This window comes from Trachurus japonicus, chromosome 4 (assembly GCF_045865225.1).
Source record: "Trachurus japonicus isolate A0001 chromosome 4, Traja_1.0".
In the NCBI taxonomy this organism is placed as follows: Eukaryota; Metazoa; Chordata; class Actinopteri; order Carangiformes; family Carangidae; genus Trachurus; species Trachurus japonicus.
The window spans coordinates 11,489,499-11,516,679 of record NC_140910.1 but is presented as its reverse complement, the minus strand read 5'-3'; the positions used below and the strand labels follow the sequence as shown (position 1 = coordinate 11,516,679).

Below are 27,181 nucleotides of genomic sequence, written 5' to 3'. Positions count from 1 at the left end.
GTGGTTATTATCAGAGCAGCTCAATATTACGTGCAAATTACCAACATTTATTATTATCATTTTCTGTGTCTGTTGATCTGTGCGCAATATCCGTGCTGTAATGCCTGACAAACATTTATTTGTGGCGATATAGTAGATAAGCGGAGCAGCGGTGGATTATTGGTGCACTGCGCTGCCTGTGTGTGACGATGTCCCGGCTCTCTGGCTCTCTCAGCAGCCTGCATCTTGATGGAGGCAGCCCAGTCCGGCTGTGTGGTGGTGGTACCAGGGCTAGTGGTTAATATGGAAAGTTTGCACCGAGCGATCTGCCAAATGCGTTTGCCACGGCGGAAAAAAAGCGCCTTGTAGTAGCGCAAATTAGAAAAGCAGTTCATTTCGCCGTTCTTTATGGCTTCTGGCTCCGGGGATGAGGAGGGGAACACGGGAGGCGTTTCATGGAGACTCATAGGCCCGGCCTCGGAGCTTTCCAAGAAGCGCTGCCGCCTGATGTACTCCTCCCTCGGCTACGAGTCGGATGTCTGCCTCTTCTATGTGAAGGGGGAGTTCTTTGCCATGGATGCCCGCTGTTCACACTCCGGTAAAGCCACAACCTATCGACACTCCAAGATTAACCCGTTAGTTGAATTACAGTCCATCCCGTATTGTAAATATGGAAAATAGAATTGTGCGTGCAAGCAGCTTAGGCTATAAAACACAATAGACAAAGGAGCGTATTGTACTGTAAATGCATCTATTCATGTAATTTCATCAAAACATGAGAGTCTGAGTGATAATCTTCCGCAAAACGAGGAGAAAAACACCATGTTACGCAAGCCTAGCAATCACATTTTCCCAAAAGGAAGACAGCAGTAGTCATTCATTTTGAGAATAAACTGTGATTTCCTGTCTCTCCCAGGCGGTCCACTCTGTGAGGGGGACATTGAGGAGGCTGATGGAGTCCTGCAGGTCTTCTGTCCCTGGCATGACTATGACTTTGACCTCAGGACTGGAAAGTCAGGGACCTCATTACAGGTCAGCTATGAAATGTCCCTTTTGTTTCAGTACACTGTACTATTTATTTTCTACCAAAATATTTAATTGCCCTGTTATGCTCTGTATAAACACATGAAAGACACATTTTAACATAGTAGCAGAAACATCAGTACTTTTCTTTTCTGTTCTCCTATTCTGCTACAAGGATGACATAATATGATCATTTTGGAGCCACCTGGCATTATATTGATTACAATAAGTACTCTAATGTGTATTTACATCCTATGAAAACTTAATTGTAAACCCAGGGGGTATACAATTAAGCCTCAATTGCTGGCTGCAGCTGGGAGTTGATATGAACAATCACACTGTAATGCACTCAAATCATTCACATGTATTAGATGTAGGATATTCTACTGATTGAAATCAGGCTCATGTTTTCTCCTTTTGTTCTATCAGACATGTTTTCTTCCCCTGTTCTGCTGTTTGGATGTGAATCTATAAGCAGTCCAAACAAGAGCGTCACTTTCCATAAACATCTCATCCTCTTGTCTATTCATAATTTTTATAAACAGTTCTGTCTTTCGTACATGACTACAGTGAAATATAACAAATGTTCTTTTGTCTTTGGCATCAGTTTTCACAGGATTTACTGCCTTTCTCATGTTAATCTTTTTACTGTGCTTAGTTCTTGCCCTTCCCACAGTGGTGTGTCTCTTCAGCTCCTCCAGCTCTGAAGTCTTTTGTTTTTTTAATGTTTCAGCAACAAGTGTATGAAGTCAAACTGAAGGACGGCAACGTGTATGTGAAACACAGCAGTCGTCTCTCCTTACTGCCTTTCCCTGCAGATCAGAAACGTTGAACAACCTTCGCCCAGCTGCTTCCTTCAGCCCTTGGTAAGACCCCAGACTGGCTGATCATGGAGACTCCTGCCTGTAGCGAGCTCACTCAGACTATGTTTTAAGAGTTGTTCCACAAAGCCCAGGCCATCTCAAACATTCCTAAGCCTTATCTGTCATTTTCTCAGAGCTGTAGGACTCACTCAGGACTATATCAAGAGAACTGTCTGACTGAAGAGGACATGACATCATATAGTCTCAGATTTTTTCTTGCTGGCTCTCCAGGTAAACTCATTACAGACAGTGAGCAGACAGAGCTGTGCATTCACTGCAGACCTTGATAACACACCAACAAGTGGCAAATATGCAAAACAGATACACTATATTTTACTTTTCTCAGCAGATGTTATAACTAACCAGCATATTTGATTATCCGTAAAAGTGATTTGTCTGTTTAAAATGTATTACATTTCAAAAACTCCTAAAGACAATTACTACCACACCTGAACCTGAAATATTACCTTTATATTTGTCCATTTATTTCACAATCCATACTTACTCCTATATGATGACTTCACCTGTCCTGCAGTCAAATTAATTAGTGGTCATGAGGGATCGTTACAAATATGCAACGTCCAATGCTGATTTAGTGATTTTTGAATACTGCTGAAATGGAAAGTATGGATAGAAAGAGAAGCCAATAAAAGTTGAAGAGAACTTCTTGATGTCTTAACAAGATGTGCAGATGCCAATTATCACCTTAGGATGCGGCGTAATGAGGAGTTCCAAAACTGAGAACCACTGTATTGGAATGAAGTAATACATGTCTACTTTTCCTTTAAAGCTCCTACTATTTCCAGGGGAGGACTGTGTATGTAACCATGAAATGATGAAGTTAGGTGCCTCAAGTTCATTACTACTGATGGTGGTTTTCTCTGTCCTCAACAAGCATCACATTTAGTCTCATGGAAGTCGCACTTGCTGAGTTGTGGCCTTTGGATAAATTTAGACACTTATTCCAGTGATGTCACACAAAAGAAACTCCCATACAGGATCTGAGTTCACGGATTGGTCTTTAACCCAAATACATTTCCAGCAAGTAGAACACACATGAGGGGCACTGCAATTATGACTGGTCCCGGTGCTAAGATGTCTCCATCAGCATTTCTCTCAATTCCTGGCCTGTGCACAGACAGGTTTGTCTGTGACTGACGCAATGGGATATAAAAGACATGGTTAGTGAGGCGCCAGAGGAAGGTTCACAACCTGAAATGCACCATTGACTCACGAAAAATGTGTTTTTCTAGCTTTATGTGTGTATCCACTGATGCAAGTGTGTTTTCTTAATTCCTTAGTGGTGAGAGCAGTCACTCACTATATTTTCTGTCAGCTCCGTTTTCTGGCAGACATACAAAACAGAGTCAGGAAGGTGTCTGTGACTGTGACATTGTGGCTCAACGCACTTGTTTTCTTTCTTCCCCGATGTGTTCCCTGTTGTGCAACTTTATTACAATAATAATTCTTCTGCCTAAAAATGTCTGTTATGTGCTACAGAGGTTACACTGTGCATCGTAACTCATCACCTGGAGGCTAATGGGCATGCACAATGGAGGTGCAGCTATTTTTTGTTGGTAGGACAGTTATATTGTTAAGGGTTCTACAGAGGCAAATAGTTATCTGTATATTTTTACATCTTGACATAACATCCTGAAAGTGCCCCAAGACACTGATACAATCTGTCAGACCATGTCAGACTTTCGCTATATACTGTATATCCTCTCCTGTATGTTTTTTCTTTCACATGTTAAGCTATTAAATCAGTTTCTTCTCTGTTTTGTGTTTAAACTATGTATCGGATCTATCTGCAAACTGAAAATTTTGTTTCTTCTATCAATTGTAAGTTGTTTTATTTGTTGTAGACTGTGCTTATTGTGATTCAATCTGTATATATATGTATAATTTAATTGAAATAATTAAATGGTTCTGTTATCATCCTTGTCATGCATTTATTATAAACAGACCAACACTTATTTGTATTATCTTCCACAGATGTGGAACTGTTAAACTTTGATTATGTTTCAATGTGTGGTGAGTCATAATTCAGAAAGTCAGAAATCTTACACAAAATCATTTATTTACAGTTTCTTGCTTGTACAATCATAGTAGACTTCATAAAATACACAATTTACACATCAAAATGTAATTCAGGAAGAAACAAAGAGATCGGCATCACCATGCAATAGTAAAGCATTTAGAGAAGACTATCTAGGGTTTGTATTTAAAATTATTTTACTGGAGCGCAGTGGCAAATATACAACTCTCTTCTTTCACTCCAGAAAGTGGTGAAAAAGTTCAATGATGACCTCGTGAATAAATTATGATCTCCCTGAGACCAGCTGGACCGTGCAGAGGAGAAAACGTATGAATCAGTTCATGCTCGAGTTACTGTTAAATTGTTTGTGGTCTCTTCTGGATTGAGAGTTTTGTGCTTTTCTGCCCAGAAGTTAAATAGCGCATTAGCATTACAAGCATTCACCAAAACTCAGAGAGGCAAAATCAGGCAAAGTGTTTGAAAAGAAATCAACTTCAGATTTGTTTTTCAAATTTGGATCATAACAAAAGCATGATTTTCCCTTGAAAATGCCAATTGTCATGCAAGACCTAAGACAGCTGCTTGTTCACTTTCTGACAGAGAATTAGGTGAGAAGATTGATGGTACTCGCATGTCGGCACAGTAAATATGAAGCCACAGCCGGCAGTGCTTGTTTCCAGTCTGTATGTCAAGCCACGCTAACGGACAGTTGATTGTAGTTTCATATTCAATAATATGGATACTACAAATATGAGGGTGGTTATCGCTAATCTCATGTAAGTCCTGTAGTTAGCAAATAAGCATACTCCCTAATATGATGAACTGTGCCTTGAAAGCAATAAAACAAAAGCACAAGCTCCATCAAGCTGTGTTTGTGATATTAACGTAGAGTGTCTCCTTGTAAAATGAAACAGTTGTTATGATTGTTACTATTCCCACAGAAGCTCGATGAGATTCATATTTTCTTTCCATTAAAAATGAATCTCTGCTTTGGTGTTTTATCTGCTGGATTCAGGCTGAAACTCTCTTTATCCGATTCTCAAGACTTTGGAAACTTTTTCTTAAGTCATTAAACCAAACATTGCAGAGGTTCCTTAATCTTCTTTGAAGTTCCCCAGAAGACAAAGAAGCTGTTTGGATAGCCCAGCTTACTTTCCCATGCAAAGCCTTACATAATGGTTTACTCAGCCTATTATCGTTGCCTTGTCCTTCAAACTCCCCTGATAACTTATTCTCCTGAAAAAGCCAATTCTCCTGTCAAAGCGCTCTCCCCTGAAAACCTGCATTCTTCCATGTGCAACCACTTTTGCAGCCCGAGATTTTGTAAGTGATGGACTGTGAAGCCAAAAGCCACTAATATTTTCCCTTCCTTTTACCAAACAGTGCCCCAAAATGATTAAATCCATCACTACATAATCTCACTCCTCTTTCTCCTCATGTCTTTGGTCTAACATTTCCTCCAGTTGCTCTACAGCTGTTGGGCCTCCTGAGCTGACCTCGCACACCATTGCATTTTTATAGGACTTATCTCTTTCCACACCTGGATTCAATCATCATCCTTTTTACAGGTTGGATGCTGTGTCCGCTGCAGGGTGATGTTTGTTTTCATCTGGAGGTCTGAACTGTTCAGTCTGTGCATGGCCAACAGGCTTATGATTAGAGACGTCAGTGATAAAAAAAAAATGAAGGTATCACAAGCTGTCACTATATTTTTTTCTGTTTTCTGAAGTTCATAGTACACAATATAAAGACAAGAGATTGCTCTTTAAAGCAGGCACTAGTTCAAGTCATAGACTGTAAAAAGACGTCACCCATTGGTTTTGGGGAGTCGTTTTTGTGACTCAAATATGGCGGCCTGAACAGCGCCATGTTGGATTGGCCGGCCGAGAACCCGCCCACTGGCCTCGAAGCAGCTGTCCACGGAGCTGCTCGGACCTGTCACTCAACGTTTCCGCACCCTGATTGGCCAGAATTTTAACCTAATAACAGTAAAACGGTAGAGTTAAAAAAAAATTCACCCCCCTCAGAGTGTGTGCGGGGGTAGAAACTATCGATTGAGACGAAAAAACGTTCTGACACCAGGCTTTTAACATGTTTACTGAGGATGTAAAGTCGGCTATTTTAACATGGGGGTCTATGAGGAATGCTCCCTTCTGACACCAGCCCCCAGAGGAATCCGAGGGGATTGCAGTTTTTTGAACGCGGAAGTGAGCTTCACTTCTCAGACCGACAACTGCCCCCTTGGTTCAAGTGTAAAGTGAAAAATGTACACAACTTCCCATTGGCACATATTCTAGCGCATGAATAAACAGTTGGGAATATAAATGCAATCAGGCTTAAATGGATTGAACTGAAAGAATTAACTGTAATATGGGCTGGCTGCCATTTGGACAGTAAATGTGTTTGACCGTGGTTCTCTTGGGCCCAGTGTATTGTTGATTATTTGATTACTTTAAATTAACTTGTTTCACTGTTTGGGAAAGTCAGGGGTAAACTGTTTTAATAGTTCTCAAGAGAATTTGTAATGCATTTTCTTATTAGCAGCCGTCTTATATTTATTTACTTGTCAGCCTTTCCTAATTCTCCACGGACCATGGTCCCCCTGTATTTGCTTTTGGATTAGTTCAGCTTGAAGAGCTTCTCCCATGGGTCTGGAAGAGCCTATTTTGCAGATAAACAAGTTTGGAGCTTTTATCACAGATTGAAGTTTCTTCATTTCATAAACCCAGTTATTCTTTCATGTGGGTCTAATATCGGTTTCAGTATCTTCTAAAATGTGTAGTTAACATTTACTGCTACAGTTAGTCATACTGTCAAAGCAACATGAATAACGGAAACATGGACAGTGTCCAGTAATGTGGCATTTCTTAATCATCGCTCTATGTGGAAGAATCCTTAGGTGTTGTTAATGAGGGAAAACCTCCTTTGAGAGTTTTAACTCCCACTAACAAGATTGCTCTGTGAAGTTGAAAAGATTACTGTGGTGTACAAATTGTAAAATCAACTGAGTCATGCAGCAAAGCATGAAAAGGTTAATAGATTCTATGCAGCTCAGAAAGTTAAAGAATGATTAAATGGCAGTTAAATTACTTGCTGAAAATCACTCAGAATGAGTCCTGTGCAAGATCTCCTACAAACACCTCAACCACACTACCTATAGAGGAGTTGTTGTTTAATGTAACAGCAGCATTTTCTATGCACTGTATCAGTTTGTTACAAGCTTTTAATAATTTTCAAGTTAAATTATAATGTAGTTATTGCACATCATGATGTAGGGACAGTTTGCAAACACATTACCCAACAACCAAAATAAAGCCAAATTAGACCCTGAATGAGCCACTGTAACCGTCTGAGTAAAGTACATATTGGGGAATATATCACTTTGAGTCAAATTTTGTATGGTGATGTGCTACCGTAATTTGAAATGAGCTGAGGGCAAAAGAATATTATGTAATACCTTGCAATTAATTATCCTGATTTTATACTGCTACCAGTGAGATCCGTGTTTATCTTGGCAAAAAGCTTGGTCTTACCCATTCTAAGTAGGTGTGGAAGGACATTTGGATCACAGTTGGCAATGTGGCATGCGAATGAGAATCATGACTGTTCCCCGGGTGGCATGCCTCACCCCACTGTCTCTTTCGAACATGCCTCATTGGGGGAGAGTTTGTACAAATAGGACTCTGCTGCAGACAGCAGTACCTCATGTTTTCTTTATTCTGATCTAGTATGACTTCAATGGAAAGCAATGACCAATTATGAAGTGTTTGGGGCCTGGCTTAAGAGTTAACAGTTTTTGAAGGTTTGGTTTCAACCCAAATATTTAGAGGCTTCAGCAAAAACACCCACAATGCCACAAATGGAATGCCACAAATTAGATTTATAAAAGTATAAAACTTACATTCTCAACTGTCAATTGAGTCTATTCATCCCTAAAATTAGACCAAATCCAATTAACTAAATGCCAGTAACAAGTAGACTAATGAGGCATGTACCAATTTCTTCAAGTAAAAGACCAATGAATATATTCAAGCACACAATGGTTTTGCTGAATTGCTGTCTCAGGTTTGTGATTTTCAGAGTCAAGAGGGAGTTCATACTCAACAACAGACAGACAACTTTTACTTCCTCGACTTGGACTTGATGCTGTCATATCAGTCTCAAATGAATACCTATTAATGAAAAGGAAAGAACAAATAAATCATTATGATATTACTGTCAATGTAAATATGCATGAAATTACCTTATCTCAACCTACCTCCTGTCACCTCTATTGTCTCTGCTGTGTCCGCATGGACATTCTCCTCCTTGTTGTAGAGGTAACTCTGCGACTCTGGGTCCTGCCCTGCTGCTCTGAAGGATAGGCCACCACCTGGGTGGAAGATCTCCGCACTTGTACACCATCCAACTCCCTCATGTCCCTTGCCATCTGAGACAGTGTCTGACCTGGATTTGTCTGCAGACGCTGGAAGAGACTTTCCCTGTTTATTTTCCTCTCTGGACAGCTAAAGGTCAATGCCACGCCAAAATCTGACTTCATCTCCCTAGAGAAACCATCTGAGGTACCATCAAAGCAACGCCCAATGGCGATCTCCTTAGCCACCCTGGGATTCTGGTCCGTAACTGTGTAGATGCCATAGTTGTGTCCCAGAGGATCAACAGGAGCTAGCATACTGAATGCATGGGACTCATTGTTTTGAGCAACTGGTGGATGTTTGACGAGATACTCTTGTAGGAGGCTGTTGGTGCCAATCTTACGACAGTTTCCCTGTGGAAGAACTGATATGAGGGATCTATCTACCGCAGCTTGATCAAACAACATGCCACTGCATTTGAACTCCACACAAGCTGCTGAGGTGTTGGCCTCTCGCATGTCCCGGGTACTGCGAATGTCTCTAATGCCATAAAGTTTATCTTTTGTTTCTGGGTGTGTTCCTCCCAGATTCCTTGACCTGACCATCACCTCCTTAGATCCATGGATCTTAACCTTGATGAAACATGCTCTGAACTCCTGGGGATTAGGCCACCAGGACAGGTAGTCTCCTGTCCACGTTGTCAAATCATTTTCCTCAAAGGGAACTACATTGTATTCGTACTTGTCCTTTTCGACTCTGAAGAATCTGAAATGATTTGCATCAACTGGGGCATTTTCACAAGCTATTAAATTCTGATATGGATATATTGGCCCATTGGTCTCATCGAGATTGTTCTGGTTTGGCTTTGCCAAGTTGATTCTGAAAGCTGTTTTCTTCAAATCTGGATCCTCATGGTCTGAACGTTGGTAGTCTATTTTATCCAGATATGGCTGAGACACCCCAATGATGTTTGGATTCATCTTTGGGGAAGAAGGAGCTGCTTCGAGTTCTTCCCCGCCCATCATGGCAGTCACATAAGCCGTGTAAGCATCGGGCCTCTGCGTGTCACAGAAAGCTGGTAAACAGGCCCCATTGGACCCAGTTATGACACTGTCGAATCGGCCCCATGCCCTTGGATTAGACGAATATCCAGGCTTGGGCTCCAGGTTTATCAAGCTGATCACAACACCTTCCAGCTGTTCGTTAGGAAGGAACTTATCACTCATGTAGGCCCGAACTTTGACATAGCAGCGTCTATTTTCAGGCACATCTAAGTTGAAGAGCCGACGTTCTCGGATCTCCATGTTACCTATGAGGAATGTGCGTTCCTCTCGCTTGCTCCTACCGTGACCTCCAGTAGTTGTTGAGGTGTATGAAAAGTGACTCTCCTCCTCCCAGACTCCTGTCTCTGGGTTTAAAGACCAGAGTTTCATTTTGGGAATATGCTCTTGCATTTTGACATGCTGAGTGTCAAGAAGGACTTGTACTGCTCCAGCTCCAAGTACTTCCTTGTTGGCCTCATCTCTGAAGTCTACAGAAAACATGCCATAGGTCCTCAAAGGGAGCATGTCACCTTCATCATCCACAAAATTGAGATCACCTGGTGCCGCAGCAGCCGTGGTGATGTTTCTAGGGTCAATGAATGTGACACTGGCTTTTACAGTCCCCTCATAGATTTCTCCATTTTCCTTATGGAAGGAATTGGGAGGAATAATCAGCTGTCCTATGGGGTCCTCGTCTTTAATTTCTCCAAGATCAATATAGTTGGTTTCTCCTGCATCAATATCAATTGGTGTCTGCTTTCTCATCACCTTCACATCATGGTAGATGGATCCACCTTTTTTGTCAAATATAAACACCTTAGGAGTGTCAAGAAACCTCTGATTGGGGTCAACAAAATTTACGACTAATCTCTGTGTATCAGGAGTAATTTGTAATGTGAAGCCTCCTTGGTAACCAGTTGTGCCAACCCTTTCTTTACCAATATAGATATGCCCAAAACGTAGAGGCTCATCATTGTCAGCCGTGACCACTCTGCCACGAACAAGCACAGTTGGCTGCACACACTTCTGACAGCTGCACTGTGTCACAGCCCGAATAGGGAGGCTGTAGCTACCACAGTCAATGATTCGACTTTCCATATTTTGAACCCCGCAGCAGAACCCGGCTCCATCTCTGCAGCGCGTATCAAAGTCTAGGGAGCCCGCACATTTGTTTTGAAGGCAGCGTCCAGCATTGTATAACTTGGAGTTGGTCCCGGGTTGAACACAGTCTATGGGCAGTCTGATGAGGTGCATCTCAGGTGCTGAACTGCATGCTGGTGTTCCTTTTGCTGTGAATTGAATGATACATTTTTCAGTCAGTAATACACAAATAAAAGATACATTTGCCATATGTTTGGGTTCAGCAATAAAGCAGAATCGCTATGATGAACGCATAGTTAAAACAGAAGTAAGCGATATTTTTGTGTTAATATAAGTGTTAAATAGTTATATCTTCCGACAGCAATCACTTATATAGAGTGTTTGGTCTGAAACACGGGTCTGTCAGTCACTCTGCTCTGCTGTAAGCCGAGGAGAAAACTTTCCTTGTATCCTACAAGTTTTGTCCAATGAGGAGAGAGAACTGCATGAAGGGCTGTGTGTGCAGCCAAGGGATGCGCGTGAATGTGGTGACGTAGGGACGAGGATCAATAGATCCATGACGAGGGCGGGGGCTGACAAGAAGTTATGGTGTGTTCAAGGCAACCCGTAACTCGTGTTTTTCCAACCTGTGAAGTCGTACCAGTTCGATCTGGTACGAGTTCACAGGTCGGAAGTTACGAGTGGCCGTTATAGTGCACTTTCACAGGTAAAACAGGTGCAACAGGTCGGAAAAACACGAGTTACGGGTTGCCTGGAACGCTACAAAGTCGTAAGTCGTGACTTGAAGCTGTAACTTACGGTTTCAAAAGCCTGCCTGGAACGCAGCATTAGCCAAAACGACCGGATCGCTTACTTCTGCTTTAAGATACTCCTGCATGCCAAATGTTTAAAAAATTTGAATTGTCTGGTTCTCAATAATTGTTTAACAGTGCATGAGTGGAATAGAGGTGAATGCCAAATAAATTGGAGCGTTTAGAAGAATATTTTTCTGCCTTTAATTTTTCATACATGGACACACACATATGATGTACTTGTACACACACGCACAGTGTCTGCACAATCTGAAAATACCAAAGAGTGGCCAAGTTGGACGGCGAAATGTGCATGAAAGGGTAATTAGACATGAAGTTGAAAAGAACATTTATTTACCAACCATCCAGATGGGAGCTGGAAAGAAAGAGTGATTGTTCACCCAGACATTGGCAGAATAATTCATGTGTATGATATCATGGTTGAGCTTATATTCAACTATCCTTGTTAAGCTTGCCATCTCCCAAGTAAGTCGATAATTGCAGACAGATGGAGCAGTGTGATGCCTAGGAAATATCATTACTGTACTCCTGTACTCCTGATGGCTTTACCAAAAACTGTGAGTTTCCTTCAATAATAAATTATGACTTGTATTCACTTAAATGAACTGTGGTTAACACATTTTATGGGAAATCACATTAAACTCCTGCTTAATGTAAAATGTGGAAAAGAGAGAGTATCAGGTTGAGACAGTAAGGCATGTTTGTAATCCTGCTCTGAGACACAGGTGTTGTCCTGCACACAAACAGTGTCTCCTTCCATGACTTGACATAATGAGTGCAGGAATTTGTCTGCGGCCTGGGATAGATTGCTTTAGCGCTTGTCCATGAAAACCCTGTTTGTTAATCGGTCTCCTTGCTAACAAGCACCTGGAGGTATGTATAAAGCAATGCCTAACTCTTCCACATGGAAATGGAAACGAACAATCTTGGATTTCACCTCAACGCTGGATGGATGTCCTGGAGAAATTGGGTTTAAAGGTTTTATGATTTCAGAGGTATCTCACACTATAAAGAATGCCTGTTTAGAAAGCCTCGGCTTCTACCAATCTAAACATAATAAAAATAAATATTCTTCCAAGTGCAGCCAGATTGTGTAAACCCTGATACTTTTATTTTCCAATTTTCTTTACATGTAATGTTTTTTTTTTTCCAATGACAGTTAACAGTGTGTTAACTTGCTCTCTCCCTCAATTATAGGACACTGTGGTTTTGTTTGAATCCTCTTAATGCATGGACATGGTTTGTGGATGACTTAGTTGGAGCTCAGCACTGGCATTTCTCTTAAAGTGTGTATTCAATTTCAGGCAGCTGTTCTTTATACAGTGAAATGAGTTGTGGTTGTTTGCTTTTTGTCAGTGGTTTTACTTGAATCTGTGTATAACTAAATACGTAATTGCCAAATGCACATGGGTAGCAGCCATCCTCAGCTGTAATCCCTGTGCGCTGCTTGTTATCATCATTTCAGATTATTCTCTCTTAGGCAGAAGATGATAAATTACTGTTTTTATAACATTGCCATGGCATTTAATAGAGGATGAGCTTTTTCATCTTTTTGACTATGAGAAATTTTAGTGTGATCACATTGCTACCCCCAAAACAGCAGAATAGTCCTTTCCTGCAAATTGCATCTTAAACCATGTGATGGTGGAGGCCACACTTGTGTTCAGTAAGAAGTGTGAGATTAAACATACCAATCACAGTAAGTGAGGCTGGAGAGGACTTGATGCTGCCTGCTGGGCTGCTGGTTTTGCAGTAATACTGTCCTGATTGCTCCATCTTCAGGTCCCGCAGTATAAGATCCTCTTCATACTTGTACACCTTCCTGTCCAGTAAAGTCCCATTGTGGTACCTTGAAAAATAGTGACAAAAATCAAGAAGTTAAAAGAATACAACAAAAGACTTATTTTTAATGTGATTTATTCTAATAGACTTGACCACTAATCAGTGTTTTTAAATTGACTATATGTAATATGAAAATACTTGCTTGCACTTGCTGCACCAAATCCAAAGAGAATTATCACCCCCTTAGCTTTATTTTATTTAATCTTTATTTATCCAGGAAGAAGATCCATTGAGATTAATCAAAATGTTATACAATTAAAATTATACAATATACGTAATTAAATTATACCATACAATTATACAAAAGTAATTTCCTCCCACCTAAAGCAGCTTTTTTTCCAGTGAAAAAAACTTTGTTAAACCTCAATAGCTGATATGAGTTAGTAACTTCCTGGCGAACAGAGCTCAGACCTAAATGGACAGCTATTTTTTTCAAGAGGCTGCCTTCATAATAAAACAAATCTCAAGCCTCACCAATATAAATTCCACCATATGGGAAAATAACCTCTCTGCTGTAAGCCATCTCTGCATTTTGTACAGTACTGTGATTCATGATGTGCAAATCCTGGTATTCATCTCACCAGTAGTACTTGTCAGGTACTGGTGATCCCGTTGCCTTACAGCAAAACATTGCCCGTCCTCCCTCATAACGCACTTTGTCCTCTGGGTGCTTCACAATGTATGGCTTTTCTGTGGAAAGCAGAAATGAGCAAACCCTCAGGACTTCACTCTGTAGTACTGAGACGTTGTAAAATATTACACTTTACTCTCACATTGGATCCTGTTCTTATGAAAAATGATTTCAAAAGCAGCACAGGTCTATTTTTATTTCGTTTCCATGCAACCAAATAGGTCAGTGCTCCAGACTGTCTTACAATAGAGCCAGACTGTTTACATTGTGGTTTTGACAATGTCCCATTTTCTACCGCCTGAGAATATGGTTTATTGGCTCTGTTAAATAATAATAATGAGAATCTGGATTTGATTTCTTATAATAATAGCTCCTCTAAGAAAAATTCAACCATATTTAATAACTGTATATTTACTTATTGGCACTCACCGGCTGATTTGAGGACGGCCCGTGCCCAGGACACCCCCGTGGTATTACTGAGGGTGGAGACAGTGATCGGGGCAAACTTGTCCTTCCTAATGGTGATTGAGGTCGAGCTGGTTGAGCAGACTCCTGGAAGCCTGAACTGACCTTTGGGATCTGTACGGGCACGGATGACCTTGGGCTGACTGGCTAGAGCCACCCACGCTCCTGCCACAGGGACACCAGTCAGACTGTGAACTTCTCCATACAGCACATGGCCATCACACACACAGCGGCTGCAGTCCTCACTGGGATGACCGTCGGTGCACACTTGCTGACATTTTGCTGTTGAGAAAAAAAGCACAGGGTTGTGAGCACAGCACGATAAAGACACTGGTATAATGAAAAACATTTGCATTATACACACTAAAAACAGTTGGGTTAAAAATGAACCCAATTTTAAACCAACTGCTGGTTCAAATAAGGATGAACCCCTTTTTTGGGTTATTTTAACCCAATTGGTTGGGTTAATCTTTTTGACCCAACTTTTGGGTTGAATATTCAACCCAAGAGTTCATCTTTACGTTGTCACGTGACAGCTACGTCGTCACGTGACAGCACCTGGCCGTCTGGCCCTCTGGCCGTGTCCTACAGGCTGCAGCGAGACCTTATTACCCAACCCAACCCAACAAATGGGCTACTCACTGAAAAATAACCCAATTACTTGCACAACCCAGGAATTGGGTTAGCCCTATAACCCTGAAAATGAGTTACACTCTGGAAAAACAACCCAAAAATTTAACTCAACACCAATAACTCAGAAATTGGGTTACAGAGATAACCCAACATTTTTTAGTGTGTACACTTGACTTCGACATACCTGGGCATGGACTCTTCCCACATTTCTGTATTTCAACAGGGCGTCCGTTACACTGCACTGCCACTGATGTCCTCACACAGGTCCTCCTCCTAATCCTGCGGCCTCCACCACAGGTCACTGAACACGTCCCCCAGCGACCCCACGGACTCCACTTGGCTGATCACACAGGAATAATGCAAGTTTGAAATTACAGAAGTATTTCATATTTGTAGTTCTGAAAACTTTGCTTTGAAATTGAATTACATCATTCAAACTTTACATAAGTGTTATTAAGTCTCCAGTGGGCTCACCATAAACAAGTTATTAAATGGTCCAATCACACATAAGAAAGCTGATTAAATAGCTGCATTCAAAAGACTGTTGATTACAAGTGTTTTAATCAAGATCATTTAAACTAATGATGGAAAAAGTTGTTTCTAGTAGAAGAAGTTTTGCTCTGGAGGGTGCTGCCTCCAAAATCTGTTCCTGTTTAATGTGATATATAAGCATGTCTTTTACAAGAGAGGTCAGAGGTCATAGTCAATTGCAGAGTAGTTACCTGTAAATGACCTTAGAGGAACTCAACTTTAGAGCTGGTAATTATGGATCACTTGTTCAGTGAGTGGACATTAGCTTCAGTGCTGATTCTGTTAATTTAGTCTCGTGCTGGTTCAGCTTGTTACTTTTGCCAATCTAGGTCTATACAAGTTCCAGTTATATGGTCAGTTGCTCTGAGGCTAATTATTTGTGACTTGTTTCTGCTCTTTCTTACAACAGAAAAGCTTTTAATGAATAAGTTCTGGATGAGTATTGGTTACAGATGGTGCTCTCAGTCATAGAGCTCCGCTGCTAAAACCTTCTCAGTCAGTGACTAGTAGCAGTTTGAGGTTTTTACAGATTTCAAATAGTGCCATAAATGAGCTGCTGGTAAATACGCTCACCTGTACATGGAGGCGTAGCGCATTCCCTCCTCTCTGTATGGTGACCTTGGCACGCTGGCACTAACAGGAGAGGCATAGGTTGCATACTGATACATTTCCTCTGGCGGACCTGGATGCCCACATCGTCACAAGCCACTGTTGAACAAGGACCCCACTCACTCCAGTCAGACCAGTAGCTCTGCACTGGTGACATAAATGGAAAAACAGAGAATAACATGGTAAACAGGAGACAAACAAGCAAATTATTCAACATGACAGACAGTAAACAGCTAAGAGGAGTTAACACTGTTGAGTCCTTGTAGCCAGTGCTTTTGAAATTGTGTATTGATGCATGTGTTTGTCTGCATGTTCATATCTGTGGAGTGACAGCTTGTAGCTGCTCTCATCACAGCTACCTGGGGGACACTGAAAGCGGACATGGTAGTTGGAGCAGATGCGGCCGCGGGGCTGTTCCTTGTTGATGCACCAGAAGCCCTTCTCCAGACTGGAGTGGACGACTTCCCCGGTGTCCGCCGCTGCCACCCAATCTGTAGTGCGAGCCTCCATCGCCGTGGGTCGCGTGCAAACTCTCTCCCTGTAATAGAACCGGATTGCCTCCAGGCGCTCATAGTCTCCATTCCCCCCAGGATGGTCGATGTTGAACCAAGACGTCCACTCTGTCAGGCCTGGAGACAAATGGAGGGTAGAGAAGGATGGAAATGTTAAAAGAAAAGCCAGAATGAAAGAAAACAATTCAACACAGGATCCAGGGATAATGGAGGGATTTTGGAGCTGGTCTTACATGGAGGGGAGACATGGGTCAGAACCAAGAAAAAACGATCAGGAGGAAAACAGCGCGGATGGGTTACAAATTTTAAGAGGAGGTCTGCTACTGCCATTTGACTGTGACTTCATACACCCAAGGGAGCTTTGCAGTGTCCAGGTTCTTTCCAAACCTCCTGGCTTGACTGATGAGGCATATCGTCTAGTTTTTTAGTCTGCTGCATGTTCTGAAACCAGAGTATTTCCTCCGGAGAAATATGAGCAATTGAAAATAAAAAAGGCATGTATTTGCAACATAGAGGGGGTGTTTTTCATTCATGCCGTTTCATGAATAAAGGAGGTGATGGCGGGGACATGTGATGCAGACAGCATTCTAGACACAAACTAATCCTGGGGCTTTTCTCCTCCAATTAAAATGGTTCATTCATCAAAACCTTTTCAGCTTTCATGACAAGACAGTTAATTCTATTTTCGATTTTTTTGTCTGTGACTGCTTTATAACATATGTTCAAAGATGTGTCTGTGTCTGCATCATTTCTCATGATAGAGAAAATGTTACCTCCTTAAATTTAAGCTCCACTAAATCTAAAAATATGTTTATATGTGTGTTTGGATTTTATTGAGCTATGAATATAAGTGGTACAATTGGGGTAATCAGACCCTAAGGGTTTTAAAGTACCCCAACTGCATCCATATTTGTATATCACAGCTACTGCTGCTACTGTAAGTGTCGACTCTGTTGAAAAGTGGTCCTACCCAGCAGGACAAACTACAATGACCCTGTTTGGCTCACATCTCTGCCGCTGCCACACCTCTGAATCAGCTGCAAATATCAGTGTAATGTCGTTCACGGCACAATTCATTTAAATGAGCAAATGTTTTGGATGAACAAACTGAACTGAATCACTTCCTGAAATGATCTCTTCATTTCTCAGTTCAGCTGGGCTCACTCACTGTGTGAGTGATTCAAGTCATTTTGTTCACAGGGGGAATTGGCTGTATTCAAGTCAAGGTACTGAAGTACTTCATTGCCCTTGAGGGGAAATGACTTTGCTGCAGCAGAAGTACAAAACAACACACCAAAGTAGCTTTGAGAAACAAGTACCAATTGAACAAGATATAGGTGAGAGAATAATGGTAGAATAAGAAATTTAGTGTCAGAGCAAAATATATGTTTCAACAAAATATGTATGAATGACAATAAAACATGTTAATTTTAGCAACTGACATGTTCAGAAGCCAAGAACAGCCATGAACAGCCATAACACAGATATATGATAACGGCTCTAAGCTTTTACTACAAATGAATTATCATGTAAATAAATGAATAGAATTGTAGAGACGACATGTTGCAGGAATGTCTGTATTATATAAGGACTGTATTTCTTTTCGCTGCTTAAAACTTAAATAAAGATATTGTGAAAAAAAAAAAATTGTAGAAACTCTCACTGTACACTGTGAGAATCAACATGCACTGTTCACTCAATGATTAGTTCACTCATTGTGAGCCTGAGTGATAATCATTGGCTCAACCTGAAGATCAGTTAGAAATATTTAAAAGACAAAACAGCACTGAACAGTTCTTTTGAACACACTGAAAAGATTTGACAATTTTACCTCCTGAGTCGGTGAATGTGTTGAGTGCCGCTCTTCTGCCCCGGTCTGACTGACTCCTGACTCTCAAAGATCCTACAAACAGGAAGAAAAACAAACATTATGATATCACACAAATACAATTTAGTTAGAAGTCTAACTCAGTTTGGTTAGAAGTCTAAGTCAGTACGATTGGTCAAGCAAAATACAATACACACTTAGCTGGACGTCTATTAGGTACACATAGCACTTATATTAAATCACACACGTCTGATTAAAAGGGATTTAGTTTTACCAAGTGTTATGAATTAAAGTGCGTGCATGATTACTATTTGTTCACCATTCAAACATGTGCACACAGAGAGTGACTGACAGTCCCTTTTTTGTGCTGAAACAATTACTAGACCTCTGGGTTTATGAAAAGCAATATGGTTTATTTAATTTTCTCTTTCCTTCCCCTCCCTGTGTCTCTCCTCTCACTCATCCTCCTCTTTCTGCTCCTGTAGATTTTTCTCACTGCTGCTCCCCGAGCTTCAGCAGCACCCACCCCCTCTTCATTAAAACTTAGGAACATCCTCTCCATCCATCATCTCCCCCATGCTATTTGTCAGATGTCTTTTCATCCCTCAGCTTGTTGTCTCCCCCCTTCTTCTCTTGATCCATCAACAAGCAGCTGACGTTGAGGATGCTAATCAAGCGCCAGCTGAGACAAATCAGTGCATGTGGAGTCATCTGTTACGCAGCAGCCAGAAAAGTTCACTTTAACATGCTCCATCACCCCTCAAAGAGTTTGTGCACACGCATACACACACACACACACAGATTCAATTCTAACTCTAACCATGAAACCAAATCATTAGATCCTCACAAATCTGTCACAAGTCATTTTTTTTGGTCCCCATAAACATACACACAAACTCTTCTATGCAGCAATTTATTTTTGTCAATTTCCTTTTCATTTCAATTATGTAATTATGATGTACACACATACGGTGCGCACACACACTGCATGCCTGTACGACTGAGTCATTTTTCATGCATGAGCTGCTCACACGCACACACACATACTGTATGCACACAACTGTGTCTTTAAGATGTAAGCCAATGTTGCCTTCTTAGAAAGAGAACAATATTTAGTCTGACATTCACTGTAAATTTGGTCCTTTGATTTATTAAACATGCACCATGACGTGTTCTCCCTCGAGCTTTGAAGTGTATTGATATATTTTCCTATGGTGGCAATTTTTTATGTTTTCAAAAATGACACATTTTTGCTTAACATTTCATCTGACTTTGACTTGGACTATGTGAGGAAAATATAAAAGTCATGGCCCATGATAGAATGAAAAAAGAGCTGATGTAGCCACTGCGTCTGTGTGTGTGTGTGTGTGCGCGCGCGCACGCACGCACGCACGCACGCAGACTTTTGTAATATGTGCAAGCACTTAGCGCTTTGAGAGAGATACTGCTGAGTTTATGAGCAGAGACTCCCAACACAGAGTCCAGTATCGATCCCAGTCCCTGCTGGTTTTACGGCTGACTTAAAGCCTTTATTGTCATGCCAGCACATTTCTTTTCAACTATTAACATTAGATAGTTTTAGTAACAGTATCATAGTGGCTTAAGGCAACAAAGATCCTCTGTCCAAAAAGGTATTGGGTACAATGTAGACAGTGAGATGACTTTCATTGTGGTTGGTTTTTTTAGTGCTCCTGGCTTTAAGAACCATTAGTAGATCTCCATACTGACTTGGTCTTTCTAATAATGAACCAACTAGCTAGATAAACAGAAGCCAAGGCTTTCAGCATGATCTGCTGGGCAGATGTGGCTCTGCCTGCAGGTTTTGTTTAGTGAATCAAATCAAATGGATTTTCCACCACTCTTTTTTTTGTCTCCTGAATTATCTGTGCTGATTACATTTTTAATGCAATTTAAAGAGAGCTGTTTCCACTACTGGGCAAATTCCTTCTGTTAATATGACACTGATTCAGCAATTTTGTTAACAGAAGTTTGCAATCTAGATTAGTCTGTGCAAAGCAAGAACTTTTCTTTAAGAAAGTGCACAGCAAATGGGACACAAGCAAGCTTTTTGTCTCGCTTTATTAACACTGAGTTCCAAACGTATGGCAAATTAATCAAATTCTGTACTATGAAGTGCAGCCATGTTTTTTCTGGGTAATCACAAAGCACTTTTTCTGCTTCTGTTACATAACATTGTCTTCCTCACTCACACCAAAACAAAGAGAATTCACAGCACAACAATTTGGCTTCTAATTATCATTTCAAGATGTTTGATAATGAAAACGAAATAGCAAACTTTTATGGGGTGACTAATGGTTTTAAAAAGTTGAAAGGAGGAAATCCAGATTAGCAACAGCAGAGGGTGAATGTTGGGGTTATAACCTTGGTTGCAGCAGGTATGAACTGGCTGAGCTCCTGTGGCACAACTCACAGAGCTTATTATGCTTCTGAGTGGCATGTTAACACTTTATGAATTTTAAAAGCCGGGAGGTTTTATTGGGGCATTGCTTCATGCGGCTGGTATGTGAGTGAATTAACCTTGTTGAGAATAGTTTTTCAAGAGGGAGTAAGGTAAGAATTTAAGATTTCCTGTTCAGTGTTAAAAAATGTACCCAAAAGTGCCCCACTGGTGCAATATGTCTTGCTAATCCTTGTTCTTGTGCTCATTGTTTGATTTATTTTGGCATTGTACACCTAATGTAATAGACATAAATGCTCCAAACAAAATCCATAAATTATCCACACACCCCCAGAACAATGCACGGAATTGTTTCTTGATCTGACACAATGCAATATATCATAGTAGAATAATCTTTAATCTCATCAATTTATGAAACTAAAAGAAGAAGGCTACAAATAGAGAGAGTTTTCATTTACAAAAACACTTTTGCTGGTTGCAATTAACACAATTCAAACAAATAAAAGATGCTAAATGCATGAACTTGTTAAACTACTGTAGACTCCTCCTCTGACTGAGCCTGGGTCAGACTGAGGCACATATCATTCTAATGTTCCTTCTAACATCTTTCACTATCACTGAACCCTTTCAATACAGAGAGCAAGAGTTAGCTAGCTAACAAGCTACAAAAAATTTAGCAACCACTTCTCCTTGTCTCCATCTCTGTTGTACAACAAACTCCTCACTCCTCAACGAACTCCCGAGTCATTGATGCCAACAGCTATGTATCAGCAGTGGCAGAGCATGAGGCCTGATCCAGCTCTCTGTAAGGAAGTAAAAGACGACATGCCTCCAGCTCTGTTAGCCAGTTTTTAAATAGGCACCCACATTAAAATGAAATATTCATAGCAGAGTTCATTTAGTGTAAAGCTGAACATGTCATAACCTCACCAAAGTATTTCTACTTACTCAAACCATGACACCTCCCAAAACCAAACCAATTTTCTGCCTAAATTTAGCCAAACTTTAACCACATACACATCATAAAAGTGGTCCATTTTTTAGACAAATCATGGTGGATTTGTTTCCTGTGCAGGTTAGGGGATGTTCATCATCATTGCTAAAAATGGTCACCAAAATATCGTTAGTTTGAAACGGAAATGGAAAGCAAGTATTAGCCTACCCTTGCATGTTTAAGTCCAATATTTTGTCAACACAACCATGAACCTTAATCTTTACGTGGATTTGACTTTCTTCCATCAGAATCCAGTTGCTGTAATGAGTCTACTATAACCATACAGTATGTTGTTTCAGTTGTTTCAGTCTCACCTTTGACATGAAGTCATGAACATGTGATTGTTATTATAAACCAGAGGCAGCAACATCGTGACTCATAAACCATGGACAACCAGGTAACAAGATATATAATAGTACAAGTATAATAGGCAAGATGTGCGTCTGTGGGCTGGTTAGCATTAGTTCCACATATAGCCACATGGAAAGCACCTGAATTCCAGTCTATGTCAGTTACATGCCTGAAACATAGGATTATTTTCAATCCCCTAGCGCAGTCATTGTCATTTTTACCCACCCGAGCTTGTTGTGACAACTGGGATTCTTATTTGAGAGGACTACCTTTGGACTTAACCATTTACGTCACGGCAGGGTTTTTTTTTTTTTTCCAGAAATATAGCCGCTGTACTTTTAGCCAGGATACACAAAGGCAAACTTTCTATTAATAATCAACAGTGCCTTTGCAAAGGACAGCCTCTCCCGCCTTCACTGTCTGAGTGGGAGTTTTCTGCCCTTGCCAGAATCTAATAAAAGGCTGCCAAAGAGAGGAAAAGAGAGGAAAAAGCAGAACTTTATGAAGTTGCACCCAGAATGGCTTCAGTCATCTTGAGGTATGGTTGTGCCAGATGTAAGTTGGCAGGGAGACAGGGTTTAAATAGAGGGTCTGGATTCTGTTTATAATATTCCAGATCTGTACAAGAAAGAGAAGGCGTGAAAACACCAACCTCCCCCGTCCCCATGTTATGTAACCAGCTGGCCAAAATTCAAACCATTAAGAGAACAAGGTTGTACAATATTTATCAATGCATCTATTCAAGAGCATGTCAGGTGTGTGAGTGTATTAGTGTGTGTGGGCCTGTGTATGTGATGATCCGTTTGCTATGTCATATGGAAGCTGTTTATGTGTTTGGCTGGCTTCTCAGCTGAGGTGTTTGTGGTTTCAGAGGAGTCTGCTCTTTCTCTCTGCGTCCATCTCTGTCTTTACACCAACGCTCCTTATTCCCAAAAATTCCAAGTCTGACTCTGAAAACATCTGCACCTCATTATAAATCGGCAATGTTGTCCCTGACATTAACAAATGATGCAAATCAACCACATGATTTAGGGATTTACAAAGGTATAACAGAGGCTTTGTGTTTCTGCGTGATATACCATAATACTATTGGGCAGTGTTGAATTTCCGCATTGCAACGCTGCACCTGCGCACAGGTACAGGGCCAGGAGCTGGAAATAGCTCAATTGAAAGCAGCTGATTAATAAATAATACCTCTACACATCCACATAGGTATGAACACAGAAACACAGAGAAAAGAAAAGAAAAGAAAGGCTTGGTGGTTGTCATTAATGGGGATTTATGCCTTTTCCTTTGATCCATTGTAATCCCCTGTCTCAATCATTAAAGACAGTTGGCCAGACAGCTCTGTGTTTGGAGCAGACTGTGGTCAGCATCTGGAGAACTAGCCCCTCTGTCTCCCTCACAGTGGTCCTCCAGCTGCTCACATACACCACCTAGCTTTGCCTGAAGCTTGTGCAACAAGAGAAGAATGGAAGTTTAGCGTTGGGTTGAACAGGTCTTATTACAGTAACTTTAAAGGCCACTGAGCTAAACTTATGCAAAGAGGTGATAATGCCAAAGTGTTCCCTTCTGACTTACAGTGGGCATTCAGCAACAGCTGCCGCCTTCAAATAGGAAAACAGCTCGTAAATCAATAGGCTGTAAGATGTGTGGATAGAGTGACAAAGAGCAAGGCAAAGAGAGAGCGTTTGATGGAGTGTGGCAGAGAGAAATAGGTGGAGAAAGGCAAAGGAGGGAGTGATGGAGTAATGGAGAGACAGAGGTAAATGGTAGGGAATTAATTTATGGAGAAATACCTGAGGGAGATCGAGATTAGAAACAAAAGGCGAACCCAGGGAGACAAATGGACAGAATGATACCTACACTCATAACAGTGGTGGAGTGAGAGGTGCTGAGTGGCCATCAAAAGGAAAAATGAAAGACAAGTTGGCCAATGCGAGAGAGGGAAAATAAGACGGTAAAGTCATTTTACCTGCGCTATTATATCCCTCATTTTATTCCATTTTCTCATTTATTCCAGCATTAACCGAGCAGGTGGGGAAGTGGGTCACTTGCGGTTTGTGATTTTTTGCTTCATGTGTCCAAGGTGACTGAGTTTAGATTACTGGCACTGTGTTTGGGGGTGAAATGAGGATGAAATTCACCAGTTTACTGCAAGATATGGAGAAGTGAGGCAGAAAAACATTCAATTTAACTATCCACTCACTTGTGACTGTACTGTACCAGTGTTCTCTTTTAGTAAGAGTCAATCTGAATCATCGTTTATACATTTACCGTTTTTCCTCATGAAAGGCTCAACTAATCTTATGATACAGTCATCAGTAAATGGCACAAAGCCCTGGCTGGACATTTAAGACTCTGAGGCCTCCGAGTCCAACAAGATATGGAGACTATTAAAATGTATTAACACTTGTTTGCTTTTATGAACTGCTAGCTCAAAGAAAAAAAGTTTAATGGGGTGCAACTCTAAAGCAGACAGAAAGTGACAGTATTGAAAAAGTTTTTGCTACTGGTGTTATTCAGGAAGAGCTTTTAGAGGATGATAAGGGAGAAATTTGGGGAGAAGGTGTTGCCACCCTGAAGAAAAAGTCATTACTGTATGTAGCTGACTGTACACCACAGTGAGAACCGGAAATTAAACAGAGAAGATATGATGGAAAAAATGTAAGAGTTGTCTCTTTGTCAGAAGCAGTTCAGCTGCACTGAAGCTGCAATAGGATGCCTGTTTGCTGATAATGGCATCGGCCATTCTGAATCTTGTCATTATGCCAAACCTTTTTATCAACAGCACTTTTTCTGTCCTGTCTTTTGATTAAACTACAGCACAGGGAGAGTTTTCACTGTATATGACCCCCTCCTCCTCCTCCATAAGTAAACCTCCCCTTCTATCATCACATGTTGTTGATTAGCCTGGTGGTGAAATCTGCTGGTGACTTAACATCAGAGATAAGCAGCTACTGAGGTGGTCGGAAACAGAGAGAGAGAGAGCCATACACACTTCTTTATCATATGAGCTCACCACCAGACATTTCTCCAGAGTTCTCCACCAGTCCTGCTATCCCTGACATCCTCATGGAAATGCCGTCAACTCTGAAAACTCCACAGTTATGTCACTTGGTGTGAGTACACTGACCCTCTGTTCCCGAATGTGATTACCAAAAAATGACGAGAGAGACAAAAAATTGTTCAACTCTCTTCAACATCTTTTTCAGCAATGTCCTTTGATTGTGGCTTCGACATATCAAAATAGAAACGGCCGGTCTTCACTTACCTTGGCCCAGAGCCACTGAAGCCAGGAAAGACAGCAGGAGTGCCACCTTATTCAATCCCAACATGGTGCCACACTTGCAGTTAAAGATGACTTTTGTCTCTCTACAGCACTGACATAAAAACCTATGACAAAAAGAAAGAAAATGAAACTCTTCAGCTTTAACATACGGCTGAGTGTAACCAGGTGTGAGTGATGCTGCTGGTTGAGCAGAGCCTCGCCACTGCTCTTCCTCATGTGAGTTGAGTTGCTGAGTTGGAGACAGGAGCTACGGCGGTTTTTAAAAGAAGGGGCATCGAGAGAACACACCAATCCAGCCCCTCTCTGCTCACCATTGGCCAGTGAAATTTAACATCTGGGTCCCCCATTTCATCTTCCAAAAAAAGGTGAGGGTATGGTGGGGGCAGAGAGGGAGAGACGCACACAGAGGGAGGGAGAGTGTGTGTATGGGTGCTGTCAAAACAACTGAGTTTTCTTCCATTTCCAACCAAGGTCTCATGAGTTCAGTCTCATTTGCAATTATATTTTCATATTTCTTTGCTTTGTAATCTTACTTTACAGTGTAGTTACCTTATATCCACAGAGCAGGTGTGTGTGTTGATCATTAAAACTGTCTCTGCTTCAGTGTGAGTTCATAATAGCAGCACTTTCTTTTTTTATTAAGCAGTACTTTTATTTTTATTTTCATGTTTCTTCTTTCTGCTGTTCCTTTTTACTGTTCAACATATAGGGAAGTAGTTTGAAATAAGAGCTTCTTGTCATTCACAATAGGAACTCCAGGCTTTGTTTCGGTGCTAAATGAAGAAAGACATTTCTAATCATCTTCTGTCTTTCTCCCACTCTCTGATTCTCTATCTGTCTCTCCAGCAGACACAGGACAGTTCCAGATGCTCTTCTCCCTCTGGTTTGACTTCTGGTTCAGTTTTGTAACTTTTAACAGTCACTGATTGCGGGCCGATGCACTGCCAAAGAGTGGAAGTGGCGTCATATGGCATGCCATTCAGGAAAAACTCCTCTGAACGCAGACATGAGACATGCTTATGAAGTGCAAAGTACTCGTTGTACTTGTTGCTATTTAGTAAAGACACTTACAAGATCTTTGGAAATTAAAAACAGTATGTACATTCAACTCTTTTACGAATCCCTCTAGATTGAAAACAAAAACAAAACCTTTTTCAAAATAAATGCACCTCCTTAAAAAACATTTGTAACAGAACACATTCAGCCTACAGTACAGCTGCTATCTTGAGGTACTTTACTTGAATATATCCATTTTATGATATTTACATTTTTCTGACAGCTGTATGAAGATTTTCCATATTATAAAACAAGAGGCCTATACTTACTACGTAATCCAACATACTATTTAAGATTACACCAGTGCTCTTAACCTTTTTTGGCTTGTGTTACATCCTTTTGCTTTAACTTGTGACTTGTGAGTGACCTTAAGTTTTATAGCCACTGCACTGAAATATTAATTTTATCCCTCTGCTGCCACTAAGCAGTTTGTCCAGTTTGCAAAGTCTCACTCGGGGGCTGTAAAGTACCTTGTAGCAGTGGGGTGCTGGAGCCTCATCAGATCCTCAACCTCTCATCTGTACTTTAATATGGGTGTCACAGGTGGAGGACATCGGAAAGCTTTAAAAAGAAAAAAAAAAGCTGGCTGAAACATCAATGACTGGTGATTCCCAGCTGATGACCCCCTAAGGCCCATTGCCAGAAGACATTCTGGCTTCCCCTGAGCAGAGGCCTCACTGCACTGCAGGCCAAGGCACCAGTGAAGGCAGCAATGCCCCACCAGTTGTCCATCAACCTGTGTGAAAAATGTTCTGGTTTACCAAATGTTGTAAAAGATCGGTTTGCGTCCTGGAGGATAGTCAG

The 27,181-nt window shown here is 41.0% G+C and overlaps 2 protein-coding genes across 2 annotated transcripts; one reads left to right on the top strand and one right to left on the bottom strand.

Annotated features, from left to right (window-relative positions):
- The first annotated feature begins 233 nt into the window (after nt 1–233).
- LOC146988510 (uncharacterized) lies at nt 234–2,075 on the top strand. The gene is made up of 3 exons (XM_085773915.1): nt 234–577; nt 896–1,011; nt 1,736–2,075. The coding sequence occupies exons 1-3, from the start codon at nt 388–390 to the stop codon at nt 1,832–1,834; spliced, it is 405 nt and encodes a 134-aa protein (XP_085630041.1). The 5' UTR covers nt 234–387; the 3' UTR covers nt 1,835–2,075.
- Nucleotides 2,076–8,007: 5,932 nt separating this feature from the next.
- cilp2 (cartilage intermediate layer protein 2) lies at nt 8,008–25,510 on the bottom strand. The gene is made up of 10 exons (XM_085773913.1): nt 25,304–25,510; nt 18,269–18,340; nt 16,285–16,554; nt 15,890–16,072; nt 14,970–15,125; nt 14,117–14,434; nt 13,638–13,746; nt 12,906–13,063; nt 8,162–10,590; nt 8,008–8,075 (listed from the first exon to the last, which is right to left on the bottom strand). Exons 1-9 carry the CDS (start codon nt 25,365–25,367, stop codon nt 8,174–8,176), a joined length of 3,747 nt encoding a protein of 1,248 aa, XP_085630039.1. The 5' UTR covers nt 25,368–25,510; the 3' UTR covers nt 8,008–8,075; nt 8,162–8,173.
- Nucleotides 25,511–27,181: the final 1,671 nt, after the last annotated feature.